The following is a 25,489-nucleotide window of genomic DNA, read 5'->3' as shown; positions in this document are numbered from 1 at the left end:
TTCTCTCTAACCATCTCCTCTTACTTCCACACCCCCTGCCCTGTGCACCCAAGTTTGCCTTTCAATCTTGTCTACTTCCAATATCCAAAAGGATAACTATATGATTTTCTTCAGGTTCACCTTCTTATTTAGCTTCTCTAGGATCACGAATTTTAGGCTCAAAGACCTTTAACTATGGCTAGAATCCACTTATGAGTGAGTACATACCATATTCCTCTTTTGGGGTCTGGGTTACCTCACTCAGTAAAGCGTTTTCTATTTCCAACCATTTGCATGCAAAATTCAAGATGCCATTGTTTTTTACCTCTGAGTAAAATTCTAATGTGTATATGTTCCACACCTTTTTAAACTATTCTTCTATTGAGGGGCACCTAGGTTGTTTCCAGGTTCTGGCTATTACAAATAGTGCTGCTATGAACATAGTTGAACAAACACTTTTGTAGTATGTTAGGGCATCTCTTGGGTGTATTCCCAAGAGTAGAATTGCTGGGTCCTGAGGTAGGTTGACTCCCAGTTTCCTGAGAAACCGCCACACTGATTTCCACAGTGGCTGCACAAGTTTGCATTCCCACCAACAATGGATGAGTGTTCCCCTCACTCCACATCCTCTCCAGCATAGGCTATCATTGGTAACATCTATACTCCAAACACAAGGATAACCACACTTGTAAAAGAAAGACTTCTACAGCTTAAACACATATTGACTGATATGGGAGTCCCATCTATGTGCTGTAATTATGATTAAGGACTAAAGAAACTGCCTTGGCCTGTTAATAGAGCAGAACTTAGGTAGACAGGGAGACAGAACAGAATGCAGGGAAAAAGAAGGGTGGAAGTGAGAAAGATGCCATGGATCCACCACCAGAATAAGACACGCTGCCAAATCTCAGCCGGTAAGCCACTGCCATGTGGTGATACACAGATTAATAATCATGGGTTCAACTAAGATGTAAGAGTTATCCAAAAAAGAAGTTAGAGCTAATGGACCAAGTAGTGTTTTAATTATTATAGTTTCTGTGTGATTATTTCAGGTCTGGGTGGCTGAGACAAACAAGCGGCCTTCCTTCTACAGATAGGCACTCCAATGTAGTCGACTATATTCATGCAAAAACCTGAGAGGGTTTGAAAAGGAATTCTAGAGCAAAAAATACAGAGTTTAACACAGCTTCTTGCTGTTTGGTGGTGGCATGCCACATCTCCTTTAAGCAAGATTTTCCTGACTCAGCAGCCATAGCAGAAAAAAAGCCTTACAAAATGCTGCTTCCTGGGCTGTGCCACCAGCGTGAACTCCTGCTATGAGTCATTCCAATGGCATTTGTGTGCCCACTCGGGGTTGGGTGGAAAGTAGCTGAGCCAATGCCCATGGCTCGGTGCTTTTTACCTTGGCAGGCAGTGGGATCAGGTCTACTAAGCTTGCACAGGTGGGAGAGCATGACTGATTCCCGCAGTCATACACAAAGATATTTCCAGGCCATGCAGTGTGCTGCATGCAGATTTAGCTTTTACTCAGAAAAAAAGGGTTTCTAAGCTGCATGGTGCTATCCAAAGTTTAGGTGGTGAAGATGGCTCCCACTCGGCAGTCCTAGAGCCGAGGTGAACTACCTCCACCATATATAAAGCCTGAGAAAAGTGAAGCCAACATCCAGGGATACTGAGACCAAGCTGCTTAGAATTTTAAGAAATGCTTCTGATCAAAACATAATTACAGACACACAATAAAGACAAATTCAGATGGAAAAGAACTCTAAATGAGTCATAGTGTTGGATAAATGTACCTAGGCTTAGAAGAGAAAAGAAAAAAAAGAGTATAGAGAGTCATAAAATAAAGTTAATACTTTTAAACAAAGGGTAAAGTCCTTAAAGAGACAGAGTACAGATAGTCATAGATTAAAAGGAGTAAAGAAAAATAAGTAACATAAAGATGGAAAATTCACAAAGAGTCTGGATTATGTATATTATTGTGTTATCTTTGACTTTTTTGACTGTGAATGAGCTAAATACAGAGAGACATTTCATTGTATGGGGTCCTAAGCTAAACCAGCATGTATATTATAAAGGCATCTTGTCTTCAGAATTTGGGTCTAAGGATAAGTTGTTTTGAAAAGAGGTTCTTTTCTTGTTTCCACAGAGGATGAGAACCTGTGGCTTGATTCCATAATGGTGTGGTATTATGGAACAAGACCCCCTGAAAGGTGGCTGTAAATACCCCTGTCCCACACTACTGTCTCGCCAGCAAGAACTATGCGGGACACTTAGGATCCTTCTGCAGAAAAGCTTTAATGCGTCTTGAGAGAGAGAGCATAAGCTTACAAAGCGGAGACCCAGAATGAGGGGAACCCATCCCTTATATAGGAAACAGTCCTCGCTTCGGACGTGTCACTCCTGGATTGGTCCGCTGCCCATCAACCCAGATGACACCTCGGGAGTAGGCGGGGACGCAGCAGTGGAAAATTACCAATTACATGTGCATTATCTTGTTCACCTGGTGGTGAAACCGGATGCCAGTGCCATCCTGTAATGGAGAATGTGGTTGCGGCCCTCCACATCTCCCCCTTTTTTACTTCTTTGCAGAAAGGCAACTCCCTCAGAAGGCAAAGATAGAGGTCGCACTTCCCAGAGTGGAAACATTATAATGGGCTTGCATGGAATCTGCCCCTAGGTTCATGACACCTAGAACTTATCCAGCCTGCCCTCTGCCATTTTTCTGGGAAAGGGAATATACGGCAGGAAACCCTTATCCTGGGCGACATATCTCTCAGAGAGGGCCATTCTCTGTGCGATGCTCTTCAGCTCGACAACCTTCAGGGCTAGCTAAGTCAAGCACTCCGCCCTGTGCCATGGACCACTGTCCTAGGGGTGCAGGAGCTGGTTGGTATAAACCTTACTGCTTCAGCATAGATAACCACACATCAGTAGAGGCCCCCTGTTCCAGGGCAGCCAGCGCTTGTGCAATAACCACTTTGTCCCTACGGCTTTGGGATTTGAGTCAGCAGACCATCCAGAGGAGAAACACTATTCCACAGCATAGGGCTGCTCCAAACATTCCCACCCCCACCCATTCTTTGAAGTAGGAGATGAAGGACATAATCCAGGACTGGAATCCTTCGGCCAAGCTTATGTCCACTCGCGTGGAGTTGATTGTCATGATGGACCGTCTCAAGGACAGCAAATCATCAAAATTCTCGGTCCAATTTCCTGCAAGATACAAAGACAATTCTCGGGACAAGTTAGCCGCTTTTGTAAAGTTCTCATATGGTACTCTGGTCACACATAAGGCTGGAGTTTTCCATTCACAGCCCAATTGGGCAAGCTGCCATAAGATATCCACCTGTTCTTGCACTAGGTCAATTCTTTGATTAAGAACCATTATTCTACCTCTAATAGATGCATCTATGGTAGCCTGCTGATCCAGGGCCATAGCCACTGTGGTAGATAACTGATTGAGGGTCTCTGTTTTTCATGGTATGGGCCGTGCTGCCCCAGTGGCGCCTAGGAAAAACCCAGGCCCTGTTTGTTGATATTAGGTTTAGGATTTATTGGCTCCCATATTCCTTGCTTGGAGCGACCCAAGCCCTTTCCTGGCCTATGGCCCATTCTTATCATTATATCTTGGGCCTGAGATGAATAGAGGTAATACGGTACTGCCTGTTTACTGTGTCTAAACCTTAATTGCGCTTTTATTATGATAATTACGACCAGTCCTGCCTAAAGTCAGCGCAGTTCAGCTTAGCCAAGTGGAGCAGAAGCCACTCCAGCCTCAGAGCCCCTCACAGTTCCAGGCACACTGCACTGCTATGGCATCCGCCAGGCTAGGCACCGACTGAGCTGGGGCAATGTGCCTTTTACCACAGCCACCTAGCAAAGTTCTCTTCCAACTGCCTTCTAGCCGCAGCTGCATTCATTTTAGGTCCATACCGGTGCACAGAGTAAAGCAGAACTCAGAGAAGCAGGCTTGCTGCTCTGCAACCATTGAAAGGACCCCATTTCAACAATCTTTCAGGGAATTTGGGCATTGTTAGTCTGTCCGGCTACTTCCTGCTGAATGGGGATGCTGCGTTCTTAGGGGTATTTACTGCAACGTTTCAGGTGGTCTCGATGATTCAGACCACATAAATCTCCATTGTTGTTGTTCTGGAGTTAAGGCCTGAGCGGTTAGCTCTGGCCTGTTCCTGGGCCGCCTCATGCCACAGGGCTTTCCACTCCAAATATTGACCCATGCTGATGAGCGACACTTTTATAACTGTCTCCCAGTCAGCCGGAGTCATGGCAGTCAAGGCCAATCTGTCCAATTGGGCTAAGGTAAAATTAGCAGTCACTCCATACTTTCTGACTGACTCTGCTAACTCTTTTATTTGGTTGTACTCCACAGGTGCATGCTCCCGCCCGTTCTCCCCTTCGTAAACGGGAAAGGCCAGGTGCAACTTTCTCTTGACCTTGTCAGGGATAAATGAAAAAGTCTTTGGCCCAAGGCGTTCCTCATAAGGAGGCGCTGGAGGGACAGTTGGGGGAGGGCGCGGCTCATAAGGAGGCGGATGGGTCGTTTGGGATAACCTTCTCATGGCCCTACCGCTGGAAGACCGTGCCCCATTATGGGGATATCTTTCCCTCTCATATCTAGCCACTTCTTCTTCTAATTCTGCCTCCTTCTCTGTATCTAGTTCTTCTACCTCTTCTCCTGAGCCAGAACTTTTGTTCTCATGCTCACTTTCATGGTCACTTTCAATTTGCAGAGCCTCGAGCTCCTGCAGAGGATATAAACTGCTGTTCTTTCCTTTTTTCTTATTGTTGGTATTAGAAAGCTTTTGACCTTGTAGGTCAGTCTTCTCCCCCATTCTTATTTTCTTAGAACCACCGGGGGGGTCCTTTTTTCTTATCTGGGACTGTCCTTTTCTTGCGCGCGCCCAACCTCTCACTGCGCTCAGTTTCTGATATGCTATCCTGGACTTCCTCCCCTTCTGCAACAACCGCCTGGCAGGTTTTATCTTCTAAACAATTCCAAAGTGATCCCAAGAGAACTGCTAAAAGAAGTACCAAGGCCTCTACGAAACCTTCCCAAGGCAGAGACAAGTCAAGCCCAAAATCAAAAAGTCCAGGAATAGTCATACCTCTCTGAGCAAACAGAACTGCAGTACTGAATCCTCCTTGTGTCCAAGGGGTCTCCGGCGGTGCAAGCAGTGGTTAGGGTCCCCCGGCGTCTTGGGTTTTCAGCACCAGATATCCCGCGCTACCGTCTCGCCAGCAAGAACGATGAGGGACACTTAGGATCCTTCTGCAGAAAAGCTTTAATGCGTCTTGAGAGAGAGAGCATAAGCTTACAAAGCGGAGACCCAGAATGAGGGGAACCCATCCCTTATATAGGAAACAGTCCTCGCTTCGGACGTCTCACTCCTGGATTGGTCCGCTGCCCATCAACCCAGATGATGCCTCGGGAGTAGGCAGGGACGCAGCAGTGGAAAATTACCAATTACATGTGCATTATCTTGTTCACCTGGTGGTGAAACTGAATGCCAGTGCCATCCTGTAATGGAGAATGCGGTTGCGGCCCTCCACACACCCCCACAAAGAAAATCCTTCATGCAATAAACAGCAGGAAGAAGTTTGAGCAGAATTGTGCCCATATTCCTAAATATTGTTTTTGTAAGCATTTGTTTATATTTAAAAGGGGATATGTTATAGAAATGGATACTTTGCATTGGTATGGATCTTGCTCTATTGATACACATTTAAGGTCAATTTTGTTACATGTATATTTCTGCTCTTGATTAAAGTATTGTGTTTGTGTAGTTCATTTAAAATGTAATGTATATTTAAGAAATATAGGTTAATAGAGAATCATCTATAATAGTCAAGATTGTAGTCATGTTAGTTAGACTTTCTAGGTATATAGAGATATATTTTAATTAGTTAAGTATTCTTCAAATCTTTCAGAGACCTTCAGAATATGGTATTTAGATGTTTTAAAAATTTAGGACTTTTTTATGACAGTGAGACACATCTGTTTTTGGCAGCACCAAGCTACTTCAGGAGGATGCATGGGCATTGAAGAGGCTCCTTATGGAGTTGGTTAGCCATTTGGGCTAGAAACTGCTTTTGCCTGGACATCCAGGACTTGCAGAGAAAGGACTGCTGAACTTGCCTAAAAGTGAGATGATCCTTCAGGGTTCCTGCTTCATGACAGAGTCTGTGAGACATTCTGCAGGATACAGAAGAAAGTGACTAAACTCTCTTTGAAATTTCCTGCTTCATAAAAACTCTGCTGGACACTATGGGCCTGTAGGCTGAAGATGGATGCCCTAACAGTATAGAAGAACTTTGGGTGACTGTCTAGGCAGCGGGAAGTCCCTGACAATTCTAGAGTTTCAGAAATTGCTTACAATGTACTTCCTGTTTACTTAGCTAATATTACATTCTTCTGGAGTCTTTGATGGAATTGAAGAATAGATGATAGTTACAGTTTTTCTTAGTTATGAAAAAAGATAAAGTAGATATAAATATTGTAACTGTAGTTTTTGCTTGACACCTGTTTTGTTATATGTACTTTTACTATGTTAAAGTTAAAGCCTTCTTTTTTATTTAAACAGAAAAGGGAAAGTGATGTGTGAGTCCCTTCCATGTGCTGCACTTACCATTAATGAAGAAAGAAACTGCCATGGCCTGTTGATAGGGTAGAACTTAGGTAGTTCTACCTAGTTTCTGTGTGATTATTTCAGGTCTGGGTGACTGGGACAAACAAGCGGCCTTCCTCCTACAACTGACTATCACATAGAGATAGTGAGAAACTCTAATACCAAGCTCTCACAAATGGACAGCTCACTGAGACAAAAACTAAACAGAGAAATACTGGAGCTAACAGATGTTATAAATAAAATGGATCATACCAGGGTCTGACAACACTGGAAGGAGTGTATGTATGTATGTGTGTGTATGTGTGTGTGTGTGTGTGTGTGTGTGTGTGTGTATGTATATACATATATGTATATATGTGAACATATATACACACAGATACACATATATGCATATACACATGCACACACCCATATCTCTTGGCTTGGCTTGTGGCTACAGTGCCTCTAAGTGCTTGAATGCATGGTTAAATACTGCAAAACACTTCTTTGGGTAATTTTGAGAAGCAAGGTGCTTCATGGTGTCTTATTAAAGTAGTTTTTAAATGCACTTACACTTTTACTTCCTTGGTCCTATACTAGATGATAGCATGTAAGTTACCAAGACACTCTGAAGTCCTGTTTTCTATTGTTCCAGGCTAGAACATTCATCCTGGTATGCATGTACGTGTGTGTGTGTGTGTGTGTGTGTGTGTGTGTGTGTGTGTGTCTGTGTCTGTGTCTGTGTCTGTGTGTATGTGTGATGTATTTGCCTGTGTGGAAGACTGATGATAACTTTGGGTGTCTGTATTCACTTTCCATCTTGTTTCTGACAGTGTCTCTTTTCTGCCATGGTACACATCAGGGTACCTGGCCTGTGGCCTTCTAAGGATTCTTGTCTCCAAGTTCCATCTTGCTGTAGGAGTTATGGGATTTGCAGATACTTTGCAGTGGTTCTGGGGATCCAAATTCATGTCTCTGTGCTTGTGCAGCAAGTATTTTACTGGCCAAGCCAATTCCTTGGCCCCCAACTTCTATTTAATGGTACTAAATCTCTTCTTTTACTCCACTGTTCCTGGTGCTAACTTTTCACACTCTTCTGGTCAGACTTAAAGTTTTCAAATCTCTCTGTTTGCTTCTAGTTCTTATTGCAAATATAGTTTAAAAGTTGCTAGTAACATCCATCTACAGACTAAATGCTCCCTTTCTTTGAAATTTTCTCAGTCATATTTATTACTCTGTCACCTTTAAACTTGGCCTTACACAAAGTCTCAGCAGATGAACAAAATGTAGCATACATAATGACAAGTCCAGGTTCAGAGAGACTTCTCTTTTCCACCTGAAACCTGGTCCACGTTTATTTTTGGGTTTTATTGGTGTTTTCACCTGAACTCCCACCATAATTGCCCATTTTATGCTTAGCTACATTCCCAGGCACCTCTAGCTTTCCTCTCTAAACATTTCTAAACTGTTCCCATAAATCAGTTGCTAAGTCTTCTTAGTTACATTGTCAGTAATAGTCATGGCAACAATCCCCTTTTCTAATGTGTCTTGTGTCTGTCTTAAAATAACTGAGGAAAAAAACTGCTAAAAAGGAGAAAATATTTCTTAGGCTCATGGTCAGAGTTGCAGTCCATGCTATTTGTAATTAATCACTTCTGGGAATGTGGTAAAGCAGAGTGTGGTCAATGTGTGAAGGGAGTGATGGAGTAAGGCACTCACCCCATGGTCATCCAGAAGCTGCATTAGACTTTGGAAATTATGAATGTCCTTGAAGAAAAAAAACCAAAACTATGAAAACTGTTTTTTATATCTTTGATGCCCAACATCTTTTTTTTTTTCTGTTGATGTTGAAGTAAATTGGTATTGCCAGGAGCAGACATGTCTCATTGTCCTGAAAAACCTGATGTTGTTAAAACAACTTAAATTCCATATTCTGTAGATCTCCAGAGTGTTTGAAGACTGCCTGTCCGTCTAAAATATTTCTGTTTAATCTTAAAAGCATACCTAACATTGTCACTAACCTGTATTTCTATTTTAAAATAACTTATTTATTTTTATTTTATATACATTGGTATTTAGTTTGCATGTATGTTTGTGTGAGGGTGTCAGATCTTGGAGTTATAGACAGTTTTTAGCTGCCATGTAGGGTACTGGGAATTGAAGCTAGGTTCTCTAGAAGAGCAATCAGTACTCTTAACCAGTGAGCTACATATATGCAGAAATGATTGTATATACATGTCTGAAATGAGTTTGTGAATGTGATCATAGTAATTAAAAATTTTCTAATAAATCTACTATTCCCTCTTGGTATGTGATTGCTTCTGATTCATTGGCTTTAGCGCTCTTATTTTGAAGTATTTTCATCTTTAAGCTTCACAACTAGCTGAAAAAATATTTTCATAATTACAACTATATGGACTGGAGAGCCAATATTTTCTTTATACTAAGAAAGTAAGTGAAGGTATTTTATTATAGAATTGATGTGAAACTAAAATATGAATGTTACAGAAGATTTTGCAGTCCCCACAGCTTTTTTGAATGCACTCTTGACCTCTTTGTTCCTCAGGCTGTAGACCAGAGGGTTCAGCATGGGGATGACCATGGTGTAGAACACAGATGCCACCTTGTCAGTGCCCATGGTGTGACTGGAGCCAGGCTGTAAGTACATGAAGATGATGGTACCATAGAAGATAGAGACTGCAGTGAGGTGGGAAGCACAAGTGGAAAAGGCCTTCTGGCGTCCTTCAGAAGATCGTATCCTCAGAATAGTGATGAATATAAACAGATAGGAGATCAAGATGACCACAATACAGAAGAGAACATTAAACCCCACCACGAAGAAAATCACCATCTCACTGACAGAAGTGTCTGAGCATGAGAGGGCCAGGAGAGGAGGGACATCACAGAAGAAGTGGTCTATCACATTGGACTTGCAGAAGGAGAGCCTAAAGATGTTCCCAGTGTGAATGGATGAGTACAGGAAGCCACAGACATAGGAGCTTATGGTCAGAAAGGCACATGTGTTTGTAGTTATGATGGTTGTATAATGCAGGGGCTTACACACTGCTGCATAGCGGTCATAAGCCATGGCAGTCAGAAGAAAACTTTCTGTAGTTATAAATCCCCCAAAGAAGAATAATTGGGTGCCACAAGAATTATGGGATATTATTTTATCTGTTGAAATGAGACCTGCCATTACCTTGGGAGTGACAGCTGAAGAATAACCAAAATCCACCAGAGACAGGTGACTGAGGAAAAGGTACATGGGAGTGTGGAGGCGTGGGTCCAGCAGAATCAGTCCTGTCATTCCCACGTTCCCAAGCACAGTGCAGAGATAGATGAGAAGGAAGACAATGAAGAGAGGGATCTGGAGCTCTGGGTCATCTGTTAAGCCTGCAAGAATGAACTCAGTCACCTCTGTACTGTTCTCCATTAGGGGTTAGGTGGTTTTTCTGCAGCAAAGAGAAAGGAGTTCAGAATGAGAGATGAGGGCAGACTGAAGATCCTCTCTGCTTGTCCTCTGCATGCCTTCTCTCACTATGCAGATGTTCTTTTCTGCATTCTGATCTAAGCAAGCTATACAGCAAAATTCAAGTTTAAATTAAATTGACTAAATTAAATTAAGTAAAATAATATCCCACTGTTTTCCAAGAGATGCTGTATCTGAATCCAATAACTCCACGGTGCCTGTATTGAGGCCTCGGTGAGAGAGGTCTTTATATAAGAACATCACATTAACTGCTGTCTGGAATATATTGATATTTGTATTTCACCTCTCAAAAGCTAGCACAAATTAGTTTTATCACTGAACTAGAATCATTTAAGATGCTAAATCATGGCAATATAATGCAATACCATGGAATACATCCATTTTAGTCATTTGCTATATTTTTGTTGTGTTCTCTTTTCTGTTTTCAGCTTTGTTTTGGTGTGTCTAACCAAACTGTTGGCTTTGAAATGCTGGACTAATGTTATTTACTGTAGACAGAGTCTAAACACCACAAACTTATTTCTCAGTATTGTGCAGGCTGGGGAGCACTGATATGTTGTGGTTCCTCACTCCTGGTTTATCCATGACTTCAGGTCTCCCATGTATTCATGCAGTGAAGGTGTTGTCTTTTGGAGGTCTTTTTCATAGGGACTCTAACTCCAGTCACACGAGGTTTTCACTCACTGCATATATGTCTCCTAATGAGTCTACTTTAGAATATCATCAACATGGAAACATCAATATTTCAACACAGGAATTTTGGTAGCACATAAGCACTTATATCATGAATCTTTTTAGAAATATTGTAAAATTTAATTTAATTCTAGTTTCATTTTTGTCTATCTATGTTATGTAAAAAGAATATTTTAGATAATGTCTGTATTTAAGGGAATGAATTTAACTGGTCTCATCTAGTGTAAAACACACATAATATTCCATTTACTACATACAGAAAACAGTAACTTATAATTTAGGAATTATGGAATATATACAATAAAAGTTTCTTTTTCACAATAAACAAATTTTATTTTTGCACCCAGATGTCCTTGATTCCTGGCCTTTATTTGTCTGCAGATCAGAAATAACAGGATGCAAAAGACAGCTCTGCTTTACATAATATTCTTGAATTTGGTTAGTTGTTATAAGGCCTGGTCACAAATTTCCCATTAACATTTTATTGGATAAAATTATGTTCCAAATTTGAACTACATAACCTTTTGTTCATTGTGATCCAGTCAAGGGTCTTGATATATTTTGATTTCAGAAGTGGTCAATATACAAGTTGGAGCTTCCAGATGAAATAAAATTTAAAGTTTGGCTACAAAATTTCATTTGAATTCATCTTATACTCCATTCTCCTTCTATCTTTTATATAGCCCCTTCTCATTTTTTATGCAAGCTTTATATCTTTGCATGTGGATAGCCATTACAGTTGAGCAAAGTATAAGAATACTTTTATGATTTAGTCATCATGGTTATAAGCTTACACATCTAAATCTTTGTGGACTCATAATATGTGTATAATATAAACATTCAATAACTGACTTTTTTATAGATTTAAAGTATAGGAGAATCTGCCCATTGTACGATCATCTTTCTATGCTCAGAATACAGGATCTCTTGCCTAAGATAAAACACAAAATAAATGAAATTGTAAAGTTATTAGATAAGAGGGTGAAGCTGGAAAACAATCATCCCAAATAGGGTAAAGCACAGTTAGGAAAAATAAATATCACATTTTCTGTCACAGTAGAGGTTAGTTTTGAATTTTTAGAAATGTAAAATTTTAAAAACCTATTTTCACTGATGTTATGAATTTCATAAGAAAATTTAGTCAGGGTTACATCATGCCTGTTATGGAATCTTACTTGTAAATCAAGAGTGTTTACAAAAAATGTTTGAATTTGCTTTTTTTATAAATGTCATTTACCGAAATATTTCATAATTTTAAATTGGGATCTGGAGCATTGATTTGAAGGTTAAGAGCACTATCTGCTCATGTAGAGAATGTAGGTTCTGTTTCTAGCACTTATATGATGACTCACAATGACACATAACTGCAATAGTTAGGTGTTTGATACAACTATTCATCTTATTTAATATATTTTATTGTGTCTTCTGTAAGCAACAGCATCTATTTGAGCATTAATTGAATGTTATAAAGAGAGTCTGATATATAATAAAATAATTCAAAGTAATATATGTAAATCTTGGAAGTGCAACTCAGAGCAAATGACCTGGCCTATTGTGTCTCAGTTGTTTAAAAACAGCTGGATCTTCAAATTTTAGAGTGTCAGGCTCTGTAATCTTTTGGTATCTCTTTGAAAAGTCAAAACAAATTAGCCATATAAAGTACCAGGGGCTGCCATTTTTACTTATTCTCTTAATAAGTACAGTGTCTGTCTTAGGCACAAGACTTGCTGATTTACTCATTCCCAGGAGCAGGCATGACACATTTCCTGATGTTGGGTGTTTTGTGATTGAAGCAAGCATCCAGGCTAATAGATATTGAGCTTTATTCTTATTTTCTATGTCTTGGGAAGTACAGTGTTTTATTAATTTTTACAATCGTGAAACAGGAATTTAGCTTTCCTCAGTCCACTCAATGTTTAAAAAGCCTTGTCTCTAATAACAGGTAAGTCTCTATGTTAGAAACAGAGCATTAAGCTACATCTTTTTATAACATAGTCATAGCTTATATTTTTATGACTATTTCTGAGTATTATTGCTTTTTCTTAAGTAAGATATTTTCTCATTTATTGATATCATTTCTTCCTGTTAAAATATTACTATGATTTTCCTGATTGTAAGAACATTTTGCAATGATATCTCAATTTGATCTTTTCATCAGCTCTGGGATTAGTTACGAGAACACATTATCAATTTCCCTAAAAAAGCTAATAAAGATTATAGTAATTGAAATACCTATTTCAAAATCAATCAAGTTCATTTGTAGTGAGGCAGGGGCCCATACTCTATTAACTGCCTTATATCATATTATAAATATGTATATTTTATATGTTTATTTTTATATATTTTATATAGTATTTATAAAGTACTTAAATAAAAATCTATATATTACAATTTCATCTCTGTATTTGGGCATACAGACTTTGAATATCTGTGATACAAAGTATACCCATTTACAAAACATTGAAGTCTAAGCTCTCAGTGACCCAAAACAAAGATGACTGAACTCACAAGCTGTAATCTCCTGGTTGCTTCTGTCCTCAAGTTCATGAGGGTTATAAGTCTGACTCAGAGACTTGCCTTTTTACCTGATCAGAGTAGTATGTAAATCTACTACCTATGTACATAATTATGGCTCATTAATAATTCTTTCCCTGAAAGTAAGAAAATGTCTTTTTTTGGAGAACCTTACATAGTATTTGGTTTTGGAAACCTCAAACACAAGCTCTACTCCTGGGTATCCTGGTATTCCTTCTTAGATAAATCATCTCACCTCTTTACATTTCATAATATCTTCATCCATAAGTAGGAGTAGTAGACAGGTAACTCCACGGACACCTGCCCTGAAGGATGCCCGAATGTGACAAAAGAGACATCTTCATCATTCTCATACTTTTTAACATGTGATTACTGTTTTATCCAAATAAACAATACCAGCGTTCTTTTTCCCAAGTGAACATTCTCTTGCTAACATGCCATTTGGGGAAAAATTAATTGTTAGTTCTAGACAACTATTACTAGTGAGATCAATAACAGATATAAAAGAGGCCCCTGTTTTGGGATGCTCCCTTTAGTGATAGGCCAATGGAGACTTCACATGTTAAAATGTGGTAACCAGGAGAGACTTCTATAGTCATGGAACTCTTTTGGGACTAATATCCCAAGGGGATTACAGTAAACCCTATCTCATGCAACTGGGGAGAAAGTGATTAAAGATTCTATGGGAATTCAGCTCTCCTTATCAATTTAGATCATGGGATTATTTTCAGTAATTTTTAAAATAATTCTTTTGGTAATGAAAGATTTTAATTTGATGTTAATGTTAAGAATAGAATTTTATATTTTATATTTTGTCTACAGTATGTATGTTTTCTTTAAATGGCATTATTTGAATTTTGAAAAGAAATGTCAATATGCTCAATTGTTTTGACTCCTGCTGAGTTACTACAGAACTGAGTATTGCTAACAAGTCCATCCAGAATAAGAAATGTTCTCTGAATCTGTGGTGCTTAAATACAGTGGTTATAACAAGTAGAAAAGAAACAACAAATAAGTGCATAATTGTGTGTGCAGAGACATACATATCTTGCTAAATAAGAAAAGAATCATAGATTAAAAAAGTGAAGGGGAAAAGAGGAACTTTGATTTATATTATCTTGTCAGAATACTTTCTGAAGAAAGTGAACATGCTATTTTATTGCAAACATAATAGAAGACCAGTAAAAATATGCTGTATCAAATGAAATGATGATTACATTTCAAAAGTTCAGAGTTTCAAAAGAAATCCAAGCTCTTAATCAACCATATATCAACAGTGTCAACAAAAGTTAATTGGCTGTAATTTCCATGGCGGTATCATGCTCCAAATCTCAAACAACTATGAAATTAGTTTGCTTGGGGTTTTTCATAAGGGAACTCTGTTTGAAGAGAAGTTTCTTTGATGAGGGGTGAAGACTACACTTACCTGTTGGTATAGGATATATGTTCAGATGGTTGTTAGGAGTCATGATCACTTAGTAAATATACTTAATTTCACTAGTGCTGAGTAGTTAGCTAATTTTTTCAAAACCAGGCATGGTTTCTATCTTGTTAAATAGGCCTTACGTTCAGTTAGAGAACTGTTGGCTCCCACCGAGGATGTATGTTTGCATCCTTAGAGTTAGCATGCTAAGTTCATTGTTATAGGGACATCTACAACACTCCAATACCCAAGGCTCCGGGAACACTGTGGTAGATGGGGCAGACAGGTTTGTAAGGCCAGAAGAATAGTGATCTTTATATAAGATTGCCTTTTAGTAATGTCAGAAGTCACACCTATAAAATCTCATTAATACAACTGCTTATAAAGTAGTTAAGCATGGACAACAACCCACATGCTAAAGTGGACCAGAACAATTCTCAGTTCTATACAAAAAGCTACGGGAAAGAAAAGATAACTGGGAAAGGGAAAATCAATTTTCCTTGGGGAAGGTCACAGAAATTGATCATTTTTTTGGTGTCAGTATTCTTTAGAATCCATTGATAGTGAAATCTATCAAAATGCTTTAAATATTTTTCCTTTTAGCCAATAAGTTCATTAACATAGTTTTTTCTTTCTGCTATGAATATTTCAAATAATCAGTTTTATAGGTAACTGCTTCTTGGAGATTTTTTAAGTGTAATCTTAATTGAAACATAAATTAGTTATCAGTTAGAAACTGAAAGCTCTGCAGGTCCAGGCATGAGTCTGGGACCACCAGAGAGTAGGCCTGAGCTAGGACTTCTGCGGGTCTGGGCGTGAGCCTGGAACCTCTGAGGGAATAGACCAGAGTCAGAGACCTTTGTGGGACTGGGCCTAAGCCAGGGACCTTTGTGAGAGTAGGCTCAGAAGTTCTATAGAAACACGTCTGAATTAGTCACCTAGGCAAGATCAGGTCTGAGACAGCGAACTCCACAGGAGCAGAGTGAATCCTGACAGTGCGGAGTGACCTCCAGGAACACAGAATGACTAGCAGGGTGACTGGTACTGTGGTCCTGACTATACAATGAGGAGCAATCATCTGAGTCTTAGATCCACTGGCACCTGGGAAATTGATCCCCAGAGTCACAGGCAGCCCCAACTACACCAATCAGAGAAAAAGATGGGTAGAGAAAGTAAGAACACATGTAACACCACAAAGAGCAACACAATACCAGTAAAAACTAGTCGCCCTACAACAACAAGACATAAACAACCCAATATCGATAAAGCAGAAGAGAATGACATAAAAATAACATTAAGAGGATATTTGAGACCCTTAAAGAGGAAATTAAAAATTAGCTCAAAGAAATGGAGGAAAAGACAAACAAAAAATTTGAAGAAATCAACAAATCCCTTAAAAAAAACAAGAAAAAGCAATGAAACAGATGCAAGAAACTGTTCAAGATGTGAAATAGAGACAATAAAAAAACACATGCTGAGAGAGTTATTGAAACAGAAGTAATGAGAAAACCATCAGGAACCACAAATGCAAGCACGGAGAACAAAATAAAAGAGAAGGAAGAGAGAATCTCAAGCGCTGAGAAAACAATAGAGAAAATTGCCTCATAGGTCAGAGAAAACATTAAATCTAACAAATGTTTTACACAAAATATACAGGAAATAAGGAATACCATGAAAAGACCAGACCTAAGAATAATAGATATACTTCCAATTTCCAGGAAGATCTGTATATGTTTTTTTTTTGGGTTCACCTCATTATTTGGCTTCTCTAGGCTTGTGAACTATAAGCTCAATGTTCTTTGTTTATGGCTAGAGTCCACTAAAGAGTGAGTACATACCATATTCATCGTTTTGGGTCTGGGTTATCTTACTCGGGATAGTGTTTTCTATTTCTATCCATTTGCATGCAAAATTCAAGATGTCACTGTTTTTTTTTTCTTTCCACTGCGTAGTAATCTAATGTGTATATATTTTACACTTTCTTTATCCATTCTTCCATTGAGGGTCCTCTACCAAGATCACTGGGCAAAAGTTGGAAGCATGGGGGTGGGGTGGGGGTGACGGTGGGAATGGGGAAAGGGGAGAGGTGGAGAGAAAAGGGAGAAGGGAAAGACTGGGGAGAGCTTTGGGGAGTGGGAGGGTGAAGATGGAGGAAAGGCGGATATAGGAGCAGGGAAGAAGATATCTACGTTAAGGGAGCCATTTTAGGGCTGGCAAGAGACTTGGCTCTAGAGGGCATCCCAGGTGTCCTCAGCTAGGTCCTTGGTCAGGAGAGGAGAGGGTGCCTGAACTGGCCTTCCCCCACTATCACACTGATGATTATCTGGAATATCGCCATAGAATCTTCGGTCTGGCAACAGATGGAGATAGAGACAGAGACCCTCATCAGAGCAAGGGACTGAGCTCTCAAGGTCCAGTTGAAGAGCAGAAGGAGGGAGAAGATGAGCAAGGAAGTCAGGACCGTGAGGGGGTGGTCCACCCATTGAGACAGTGTGGCTGATCTAATGGGAGCCCACCAAATCCAGCTGGACTGGGACTGGACAAGCATGTGATCAAACTGGACTCTCTGAATGTGGCTGCCAATGCGGGCAGACTGAGAAGCCATCGATAATAGCACTGGGACCTGTTTCTACTACATGTGCTGACTTTTTGGGACCCAAGTCTATTTGGACGCACACCTTCCTAGTCCTGGATGGAGGGGGGAGGGCCTTGGACTTCCCACAGGACATGGTACCCTGCCCTCTCTTAAGGAGGGAGAGGGAGGGAGGAGGGTGGGTGGGGGAGTAGGAGCGGAATGGGAGGAGGGGAGGAAGTGTAAATTTTTTTTCTCAAAGCTTATTAAAATACAAAAGTCTCCATTTCCGCCCCTCCTCCCAACCCTCTCCCACTCTCCCCACTCCCTCCCCTCCTCCCTCTCGATCCCCAAGAGGAGTCAGGGTCTCCTGCCCTACAGGTAGTTCAAGCTCCTCCCCCCTTCCTCCAGGTCCAGGAAGGTGAGCATCCAAACAGACTGAATCTTGCCTTCCTTGCTCACGTTCTCTTTCCTTCTGCTCCTCGTTTGGACCTAGGGAGTTAAGTCCAGTGTTCCAATGTGAGTCTCTGTCTCCATCTCCATCCATCGCCAGATGAAGGATCTATGGTGATAAGCAAAATATTCATCAGTATGGTTATGGGCCAAGGCCAGTTCAGGCACCCTCTCCTCTGTCCAGAGAACAATCTGGGGATCTCTCCTTGGACCTGGGATCCCATTTATAATCAAGTCTCTAGTATACCCTAAACTGACTCCCTAGGTTGAGATATATTCTTCCCTGATCCCATATCTATCCTTCCTCCCTCCCTCCTCTCAGTTCCCCGAGCATTCCTCATTCCTCCCCTGCTCCCTTCTCTCTAACCCTCTCCCCTTCCAACAACCCTCCTACCCCTCCATGCACCCGAGGTTACCTGGGACTCTTGTCTATTTCCAATCTCCAGGAGGAAAACTACCTGAATTTTCTTCAGATTCACCCTCCTATCCAGCTTCTCTAGGATCACGAATAATAGGCTCAAAGACCTTTAATTATGGCTAGAATCCATTTATGAATGAATACATACCATATTCCTCTTTTTGGATCTGGCTTACCTAACTCAGTAAAGCATTTTCTTTTCTTTTTTTTCTTTTTTAAATTTTTATTTATTTTTATTTTTTATTTAATTTTTACTGGGAACCCCTCCAGAATCAAGTCTCTTGCAAACCCTAAAATGGCTCCCTTAGCTGATATATAAACCTCCCTGCTCCCCCAACCATCCTTCTTCCCCCCTCCCATTCCCCCAAGCCTTCCCCAATTCTCCCCCTCTCCCCTCTCCCTGACCATCTTCCCTTACTTCCACCCCCCACCCCCCATGCACCCGAGTTTGCCTGGCAATCTTGCCTAGTTCCACTATCCAGAAGGATAACTATATGATTTTCTTCAGGTTCACCTTCTTATTTAGCTTCTCTAGGATCACAATTATAGACTCAAAGACCTTTAACTATGGCTAGAATCCACTTATGAGTGAGTACATACTATATTCCTCTTTTTGGGTCTGGGTTACCTCACTCAATAAAGAGTTTTCTATTTCCATCCATTTGCATGCAAAATTCAAGATGTCATTGTTTTTTTTTACCGCTGAGTAAAACTCTAATGTATATATGTTCCACACCTTCTTTAACCATTCTTCTATTGAGGGGTACCTAGGTTGTTTCCATGTTCTGGCTATTACAAATAGTGCAGCTATGAACATAGTTGAACAAATACTTTTGTAGTATGATAGGACATCTCTTGGGTATATTCCCAAGAGTGGAATTGCTGGGTCCTGAGGGAGGTTGACTCCCAGTCTCCTGAGAAACCGCCACACTGATTTCCACAGTGGCTGCACAGTTTGCATTCCCACCAACAATGAATGAGTGTTCCTCTCACTCCACATCCTCTCCAGCATAGGCTATCATTGGTGTTTTTGACTTTAGCTATTCTGGCAGGTGTAAGATGGTATCTCAAAGTGGTTTTGATTTGCATTTCCCTGATCGCTAAGGAGGTTGAGCATGACCTTAAGTGTCTTTTGGTCATTCGAAGTTCTTCTGTTGAGAATTCTCTGTTCAGTTCAGTACCCCCATTTTTAATTGGGTTAATTAGAGTTTCAGTGTTTAGTTTCTTGAGTTCTTTGTATATTTTGGAGATCAGACCTTTGTCTGATGAGGGGTTGGTGAAGATCTTCTCCCAGTCAGAAGGCAGCCGTTTTGTCTTACTGACAGTGTCCTTTGCTTTAGAGAAGATTCTCAGTTTCAGTAGGTCCCATTTATTCATTGTTTCTCTTATTGTCTGTGCTACTGGGGTCCTACTTAGGAAGTGGCCACCTGTGCCTATATCTTGTAGACTACTTCCCACTTTCTCTTCTATCAGGTTCAAAGTTGTCAGATTAATGTTGATGTATTTAATCTATTTGGACTTGAGTTTTGTGCATGGTGATAGATATGGATCTACTTTCATTCTTCTACAGGTTGACATCCAGTTATGCCAGCATCATTTGTTAAAGATGCTTTCCTTCTTCCATTGTATACCTTTAGATCCCTTGTTGAAAATTGGGTGTTCATAGGTTTGTGAGTTAATATCCGGGTCTCCTATTCGATTCCATAGGTCGACATCTCTGTTCTTATGCCAGTATCAAGCTGTTTTCAATATTGTCACTCTGTAATAGAGTTTGAAGTCAGGGATGGTAATGCCTCCAGAAGTTCCTTTATTGTATAAGATTGTTTTGGCTATCCTGGGTTTTTTGTTTTGCCATATAAACTTGATTATTGTTCTCTCAAGGTCTGTGAAGAAGTTTGATGGGATTTTGATGGGGATTGCATTGAATCTATATATTGTTTTTGGTAGAATTGCTATTTTTACTATGTTGATTCTCCCAATCCAAGAGCAGGGGAGGTCTTTCCATTTTCTGGTATCCTCCTTAATTTCTTTCTTCAAAGACTTAAAGTTCTTGTCAAATAGGTCTTTCACTTCCTTGGCTAGAGTAACCCCAAGATATTTTATGCTATTTGTGGCTATCGTGAAAGGTGATGCTTCTCTGATTTCCCTCTCTGCTTCTTTATTCTTTGTGTATAGGAGGGCAACTGATTTTTTTGGAGTTGATCTTGTATCCTGCCACATTACTAAAGGTGTTTATCAGCTGTAGGAGTTCTTTGGTAGAGTTTTTGGGGTTGCTTATGTATACTATCATATCGTCAGCAAATAACGAAAGTTTAATTTCATCCTTTCCAATTCGAATCCCCTTGATCTCCTTATGTTGTCTTATTGCTATTGCTAGAACTTCAAGCACTATATTGAAGGGGTATGGAGAGAGTAGACAGCCTTGTCATGTTCCTGATTTTAGTGGAAAGGCTTTGAGTTTCTCTCCATTCAATTTGATGTTAGCTGTCTGCTTGCTGTATATTGCTTTTATTATATTTAGGTATGATCCTTGTATCCCCAGTCTCTCCAACACCTTTATCATACATGGGTGTTGAATTTTGTCAAATGCTTTTTCAGCATCCAATGAAATGATCATATGGTTTTTTTCTTTCAGTTTATTTATATGATGGATTACATTGATTGATTTGCGTATGTTGAACCAGCCCTGCATCTCTGGAATGAAGCCTACTTGATCATAATGGATAATTTTTCTAATGTGCTCTTGGATTTGGTTTGCCAGTACTTTATTGAGAATTTTTGCATCGATGTTCATGAGTGAGATTGGCCTGTAATTCTCTTTCTTGGTTGTGTCTTTGTGTGGTTTTGGTATTAGGGTAACTGTAGCTTCATAAAAGGAGTTTGGCAATGATTCTTCTGTTTCTATATTGTGGAATACATTAAGGGGTATAGGTACTAGCTCTTCCTGGAAGTTCTGGTAGAATTCTGCATTGAAACCATCTGGTCCTGGGCTTTTTTTTTTTTGGTAGGGAGATTTTTGATAACAGCTTCTTTTTTTTTGAAAGTAATTTTATTAAATTATAAAAGTTTCCATTTCCGCCCCTCCTCCCAACACCCTCCCACTCCCTCCACTCCCTCTCCTCCTCCCTCTTAGTCCCTTAGGGAAGTCAGGGTTTCCTGCCCTGTGGGAAGTTCAAGTTCCTCCCCCCTCCCTCCATGTCCAGGAAGGTGAGTATCCAAACAGACTGGATCCCCAAAATCCAGTATATGCAGAGGAAACAAGTCCCAGTGTCATAGTCAATGGCTTTTCAGAAAGACTTCGGGCCAGCCACATTCAGAGAATCCGGCCAAATTCCAAGAATCTGGTTAGATCACGTCCTCGTTCAGTCCCAGTCCAACTGGCCTTGATAAACTCTCATTAGATCCGTCCCCTGTATCAGTGGGAGAACGCGCCTCTCACGGTCCTGATTTCCTTTTCCATGTTCTTCCTCCTTTGCTCCTCATTTGGACCTTGGGGGGCTCAGTCCGGTGCTCCAATGTGGGTCTCCGTCTGTATCGCCATCCATCGTCGGATGAAGGTTCCCTCTGATCTTGCCTTCCTTGCTCACGTTCTCTTTCCTTCTGCTCCTCATTGGAAAACCTTTTCCCAGCCCTTTACTCTGAGTAGATGTCTGTCTTTGTGGTTGACGTGTGTTTCTTGTAAACAGCAGAATGTTGGATCCTGTTTTCGTATCCAATCTCTAAGTCTGTGCCTTTTTATAGGTGAATTGAGTCCATTGATATTAAGTGATAGTAATGACCAGTGGTTGTTGACTTCAGTTATTTTTTTTGGGGGGGGGTAGTGGAGTGTTTGTTTTTCCCTTCTTTGAGTTCTGCTTGTGATGGATTGCTAGATGCCTGAGTTATTGTAGGCGGTGTTAAGAATGTTGGATTACTTGGGTTGTGATTTGCCTTCTAATACTTTCTGTAAGGCTGGATTTGTAAATTTTTAAATGGAAAAAGAAAAAAGTTGAAAAAAAAGAATAATAGGAATAGAAGAAGGAAACGAAGTCCAACTCAAAAGCACAGAAAATATATTTAACAAAATCATAGAAAAAAACTTTCCCAGCCTAAAGAAAGCTATACCTATGAAGATACAAGAAGCTTATAGAACACCAAATAGACTTGATAAAAAAGTCCCCTTGCCACATAATAATCAAAACACTAAACATACAGAATAAAGAAAGAACATTAAGAGCTGCAAAGGAAAAAGGCCAAGTAACATATAAAGGCAGACATACCAGAATCACACCTGACTTTTCAATAGAAAAAATGAAAAAAGAAAATGTCCTGTTTAAGCATTATGCAGACATTAGGGACCACAGATGCAAGTCCAGGCTACTATATCCAGAAACACTTTCAATCACAATAGACAGACAAAACAAAACATTCCATGACAGAACCAGATTTAACCAATACCTAGCCACAAACCCAACCCTACACAAAGTACTAGAAGGAAAACTCCCACCCAAGAAAATTGGCTATATCCACAAGAACACAGGCAATAAATGATCTCACAGCAACAAATCCCAAAAATGGGGAGAATATTAACAAAATAACATTACCAATAATTGATGATCTCATAGCAACAAATCCCAAAGAAGGGAAAATCACACAAATTATTATCACCAACAATGAAAACTAAATTAACAGGAGATAACAATCATTGTTCATTAATATCCCTTAATATAGAAAGATTTAACTCACCTGTAAGAAGACACAGACTAACAGACTGGATATGAAAATCCATCTTTCTCCTGCTTAAAAAAAACACACCTCAACCTCAAAGACAGACATTGCCTCAGAGTAAAGGGCTGGGAAAATATTTTCCAATCAAATGGACCTAAGAAACAAGCTTGTGTAGCTATTACAGTATCTAACAAAATAGACTTCAAACTAAAATCAATCAAAAGAGACAAAAAAGGATGTTTTACATTAGCCACAAGAAAAATTTATCAAAAGGAAATTTCAATACTGAACATCTATGTCCCAAATACAAGGGCACCCTCATATGTAAAAGAAAAACTTCTAAAGCTGAAATCACACATTAAACCCCACACACTAATAGTGAGAGTCATCAACACTCCACCCTCACCACGGGACAGATCTGTCAGACAGAAAGTTAACAGAGAAATAAGGGAAATAACAGATGTCATGACACAAATGAACTTAAGACACATCTATAGAATATTCCATCTAAACATAAAAGAATATACCTTCTTCTCAGCACCTCATGGAATTGCCTCAAAAATTGACCATGTATTAGGTAACAAAACAATACTCAACAGATATAAAAAATTGGAATAATCCCATGTATCTCATTGGATCACCATGGCTTAAAATCAGAATTCAACATGAACACTAATTCCAGAAAGCCCATAAACACATGAAAATTAAACAATGTTCACCTTAATCACAAATGGGTCAAGGAAGAAATATAGTAAGAAATTGAAGACTTTCTAAATTCAATGAAAATGACCACATAACATACCCAAATTTATGGGACACAATGAAAGCAGTGTCATAGCACAAAATGAAGCTGGGAAAATCCTATACTATTGAATTAATAGAAAATTTAAGTCTCTAGATCAAAAAGAGACAAACTCATCCAGGAGGACTAAATGGCAGGGATAATCAAATTGAGAGCTGAAATCAACAAAATAGAAACAAAGAAAACAATACAAAGAATTGGTTCTTTGAGAAAATAACAAAATAGACAAACCTTTATCCACTAGCCAAAAGTCAGGGAGAGAATATGCAAATTAATAAAATCAGAAATGAAGAGGGGGACATAACAACAAACATGGAAGCAATCCAGATTCTTCAGATCATGTCTCCAAAATCTTTACTCCACAAAATTGGAAAGTGACAACTTTCTGGATAAATATCACTTTCCAAAATTAAATCAAGACCAGATAAGCTCCCATTAGAACAGGTACACTGCCTCAGTTGGTGGACCAACCCCTAGTGGTCCTGACTTGCATGCTCATCTTCTCTCTCCTTCTTCCTTTCAACTGGGTCTTGGAAGCCCAGTCTGTTGCTCTTATGAGGGTTTCTGTCTCTATCTCCATCCATCGCCGGACAAAGATTCTATGGTGATATTTGAGATAATCATCAGCAATGTAACTTAGGAAAGAGAAAGAAACTTGTGCACAGGGAGCCCTATTGGAGAAGGGAGAAGTTGAGCCAGAGATTTTGAATGGATAACACTGACAAAGCCTGAGATTCCTGAATAAGAGATGTAATTTCTCTGTGAAACAGATACAAACCACTTATCTCTGAGCCAACTTCTTCCTTGTCAAAGCAGATATAGTAGCACTTCCATGCCATCCTCAAGGTTGCTGTGAGGGTCAAATAGAATAACACATGAAAAAGTATTTTCAGAATTGCTATCCTCTTTCCAACTCCAGTACTGCTGTTTGTCTTAATATTGACAATAGAGCTGAATGAGGAGTACTGCACCAACCATCTAAACCTAGATGTGCAGATAGCATTGCTCAGGACATATCAGAATTTAGAATATTCTTATTAGAACGAGTCAATCATTACTTTCTCAGTTTATCATCCCCATAGAGGAGCTCTTATGAATAATCCCACAATTTAGCTGCCAGGCCAAAACCCAAAGATCCTATCCTCTGCTAATAGCATAAATTTATGAGTTGTCAATTTGCAGTAATTTTGACAAGCCTGTATATATATATATATACACACGTGTGTGTGTGTGTGTGTGTGTGTGTGTGTGAGAGAGAGAGAGAGAGAGAGAGAGAGAGAGAGAGGAGAGATAATTTGTAGAATAATCATTAAAATATTGTATTAACGTTATAAATAAGTACATAGAAATGTGTATGATTGAAGATGGTTAAATATGAACATTCACATGTTTGCATATAAATCTATGTAATCTGTGTATATATTAGTTAATTAATTCTTTGCCCATGTCAGTCAAGTAAGTGTTTTATGATATATATATATATCTTCAGTTTATATATTTTAAGTATTTAATATAAATCAGTAAGAAAAATATTAGTAACCTAATAGGGAAACATGAAATATAATTGTACAATCTATTGTTAACATTTATTTATTTGGTTTATTTCTTGTTTGGTGTAATAACAATATTGACATAAATATTTTGGTCATGTATCATAGTGCATATTTAGTTTTCTAGAGTATATATATATATATATATATATATATATATATATATATGAAAGTGGAATTTGACTAAATACTGTGATAGTATTTTTAAAGTGGTTCTACTACATTATAGCAATAGTATGCG

General features: G+C 39.4%; 1 protein-coding gene across 1 annotated transcript; it reads right to left on the bottom strand.

Annotated features, from left to right (window-relative positions):
- Window positions 1-9,093: 9,093 nt before the first annotated feature.
- LOC125398025 (olfactory receptor 5B12-like) lies at window positions 9,094-10,251 on the bottom strand. Its single transcript, XM_085692627.2, has one exon. The coding sequence runs from the start codon at window positions 10,036-10,038 to the stop codon at window positions 9,094-9,096; it is 945 nt and encodes a 314-aa protein (XP_085548753.2). The 5' UTR covers window positions 10,039-10,251.
- Window positions 10,252-25,489: the final 15,238 nt, after the last annotated feature.

Source organism: Myodes glareolus, chromosome 7 (genome assembly GCF_982192425.1).
Source record: "Myodes glareolus chromosome 7, mMyoGla1.1, whole genome shotgun sequence".
Classification (NCBI taxonomy): domain Eukaryota; kingdom Metazoa; phylum Chordata; class Mammalia; order Rodentia; family Cricetidae; genus Myodes; species Myodes glareolus.
The sequence above is the reverse complement of the archived record's forward strand: the minus strand, read 5'-3'. Positions and strand labels throughout refer to the sequence as shown.

Bases quoted from the DNA above. Each gene is read 5' to 3' on its own strand.
- LOC125398025 (XM_085692627.2), bottom strand. From the start codon at position 10,038: ATGGAGAACAGTACAGAGGTGACTGAGTTCATTCTTGCAGGCTTAACA.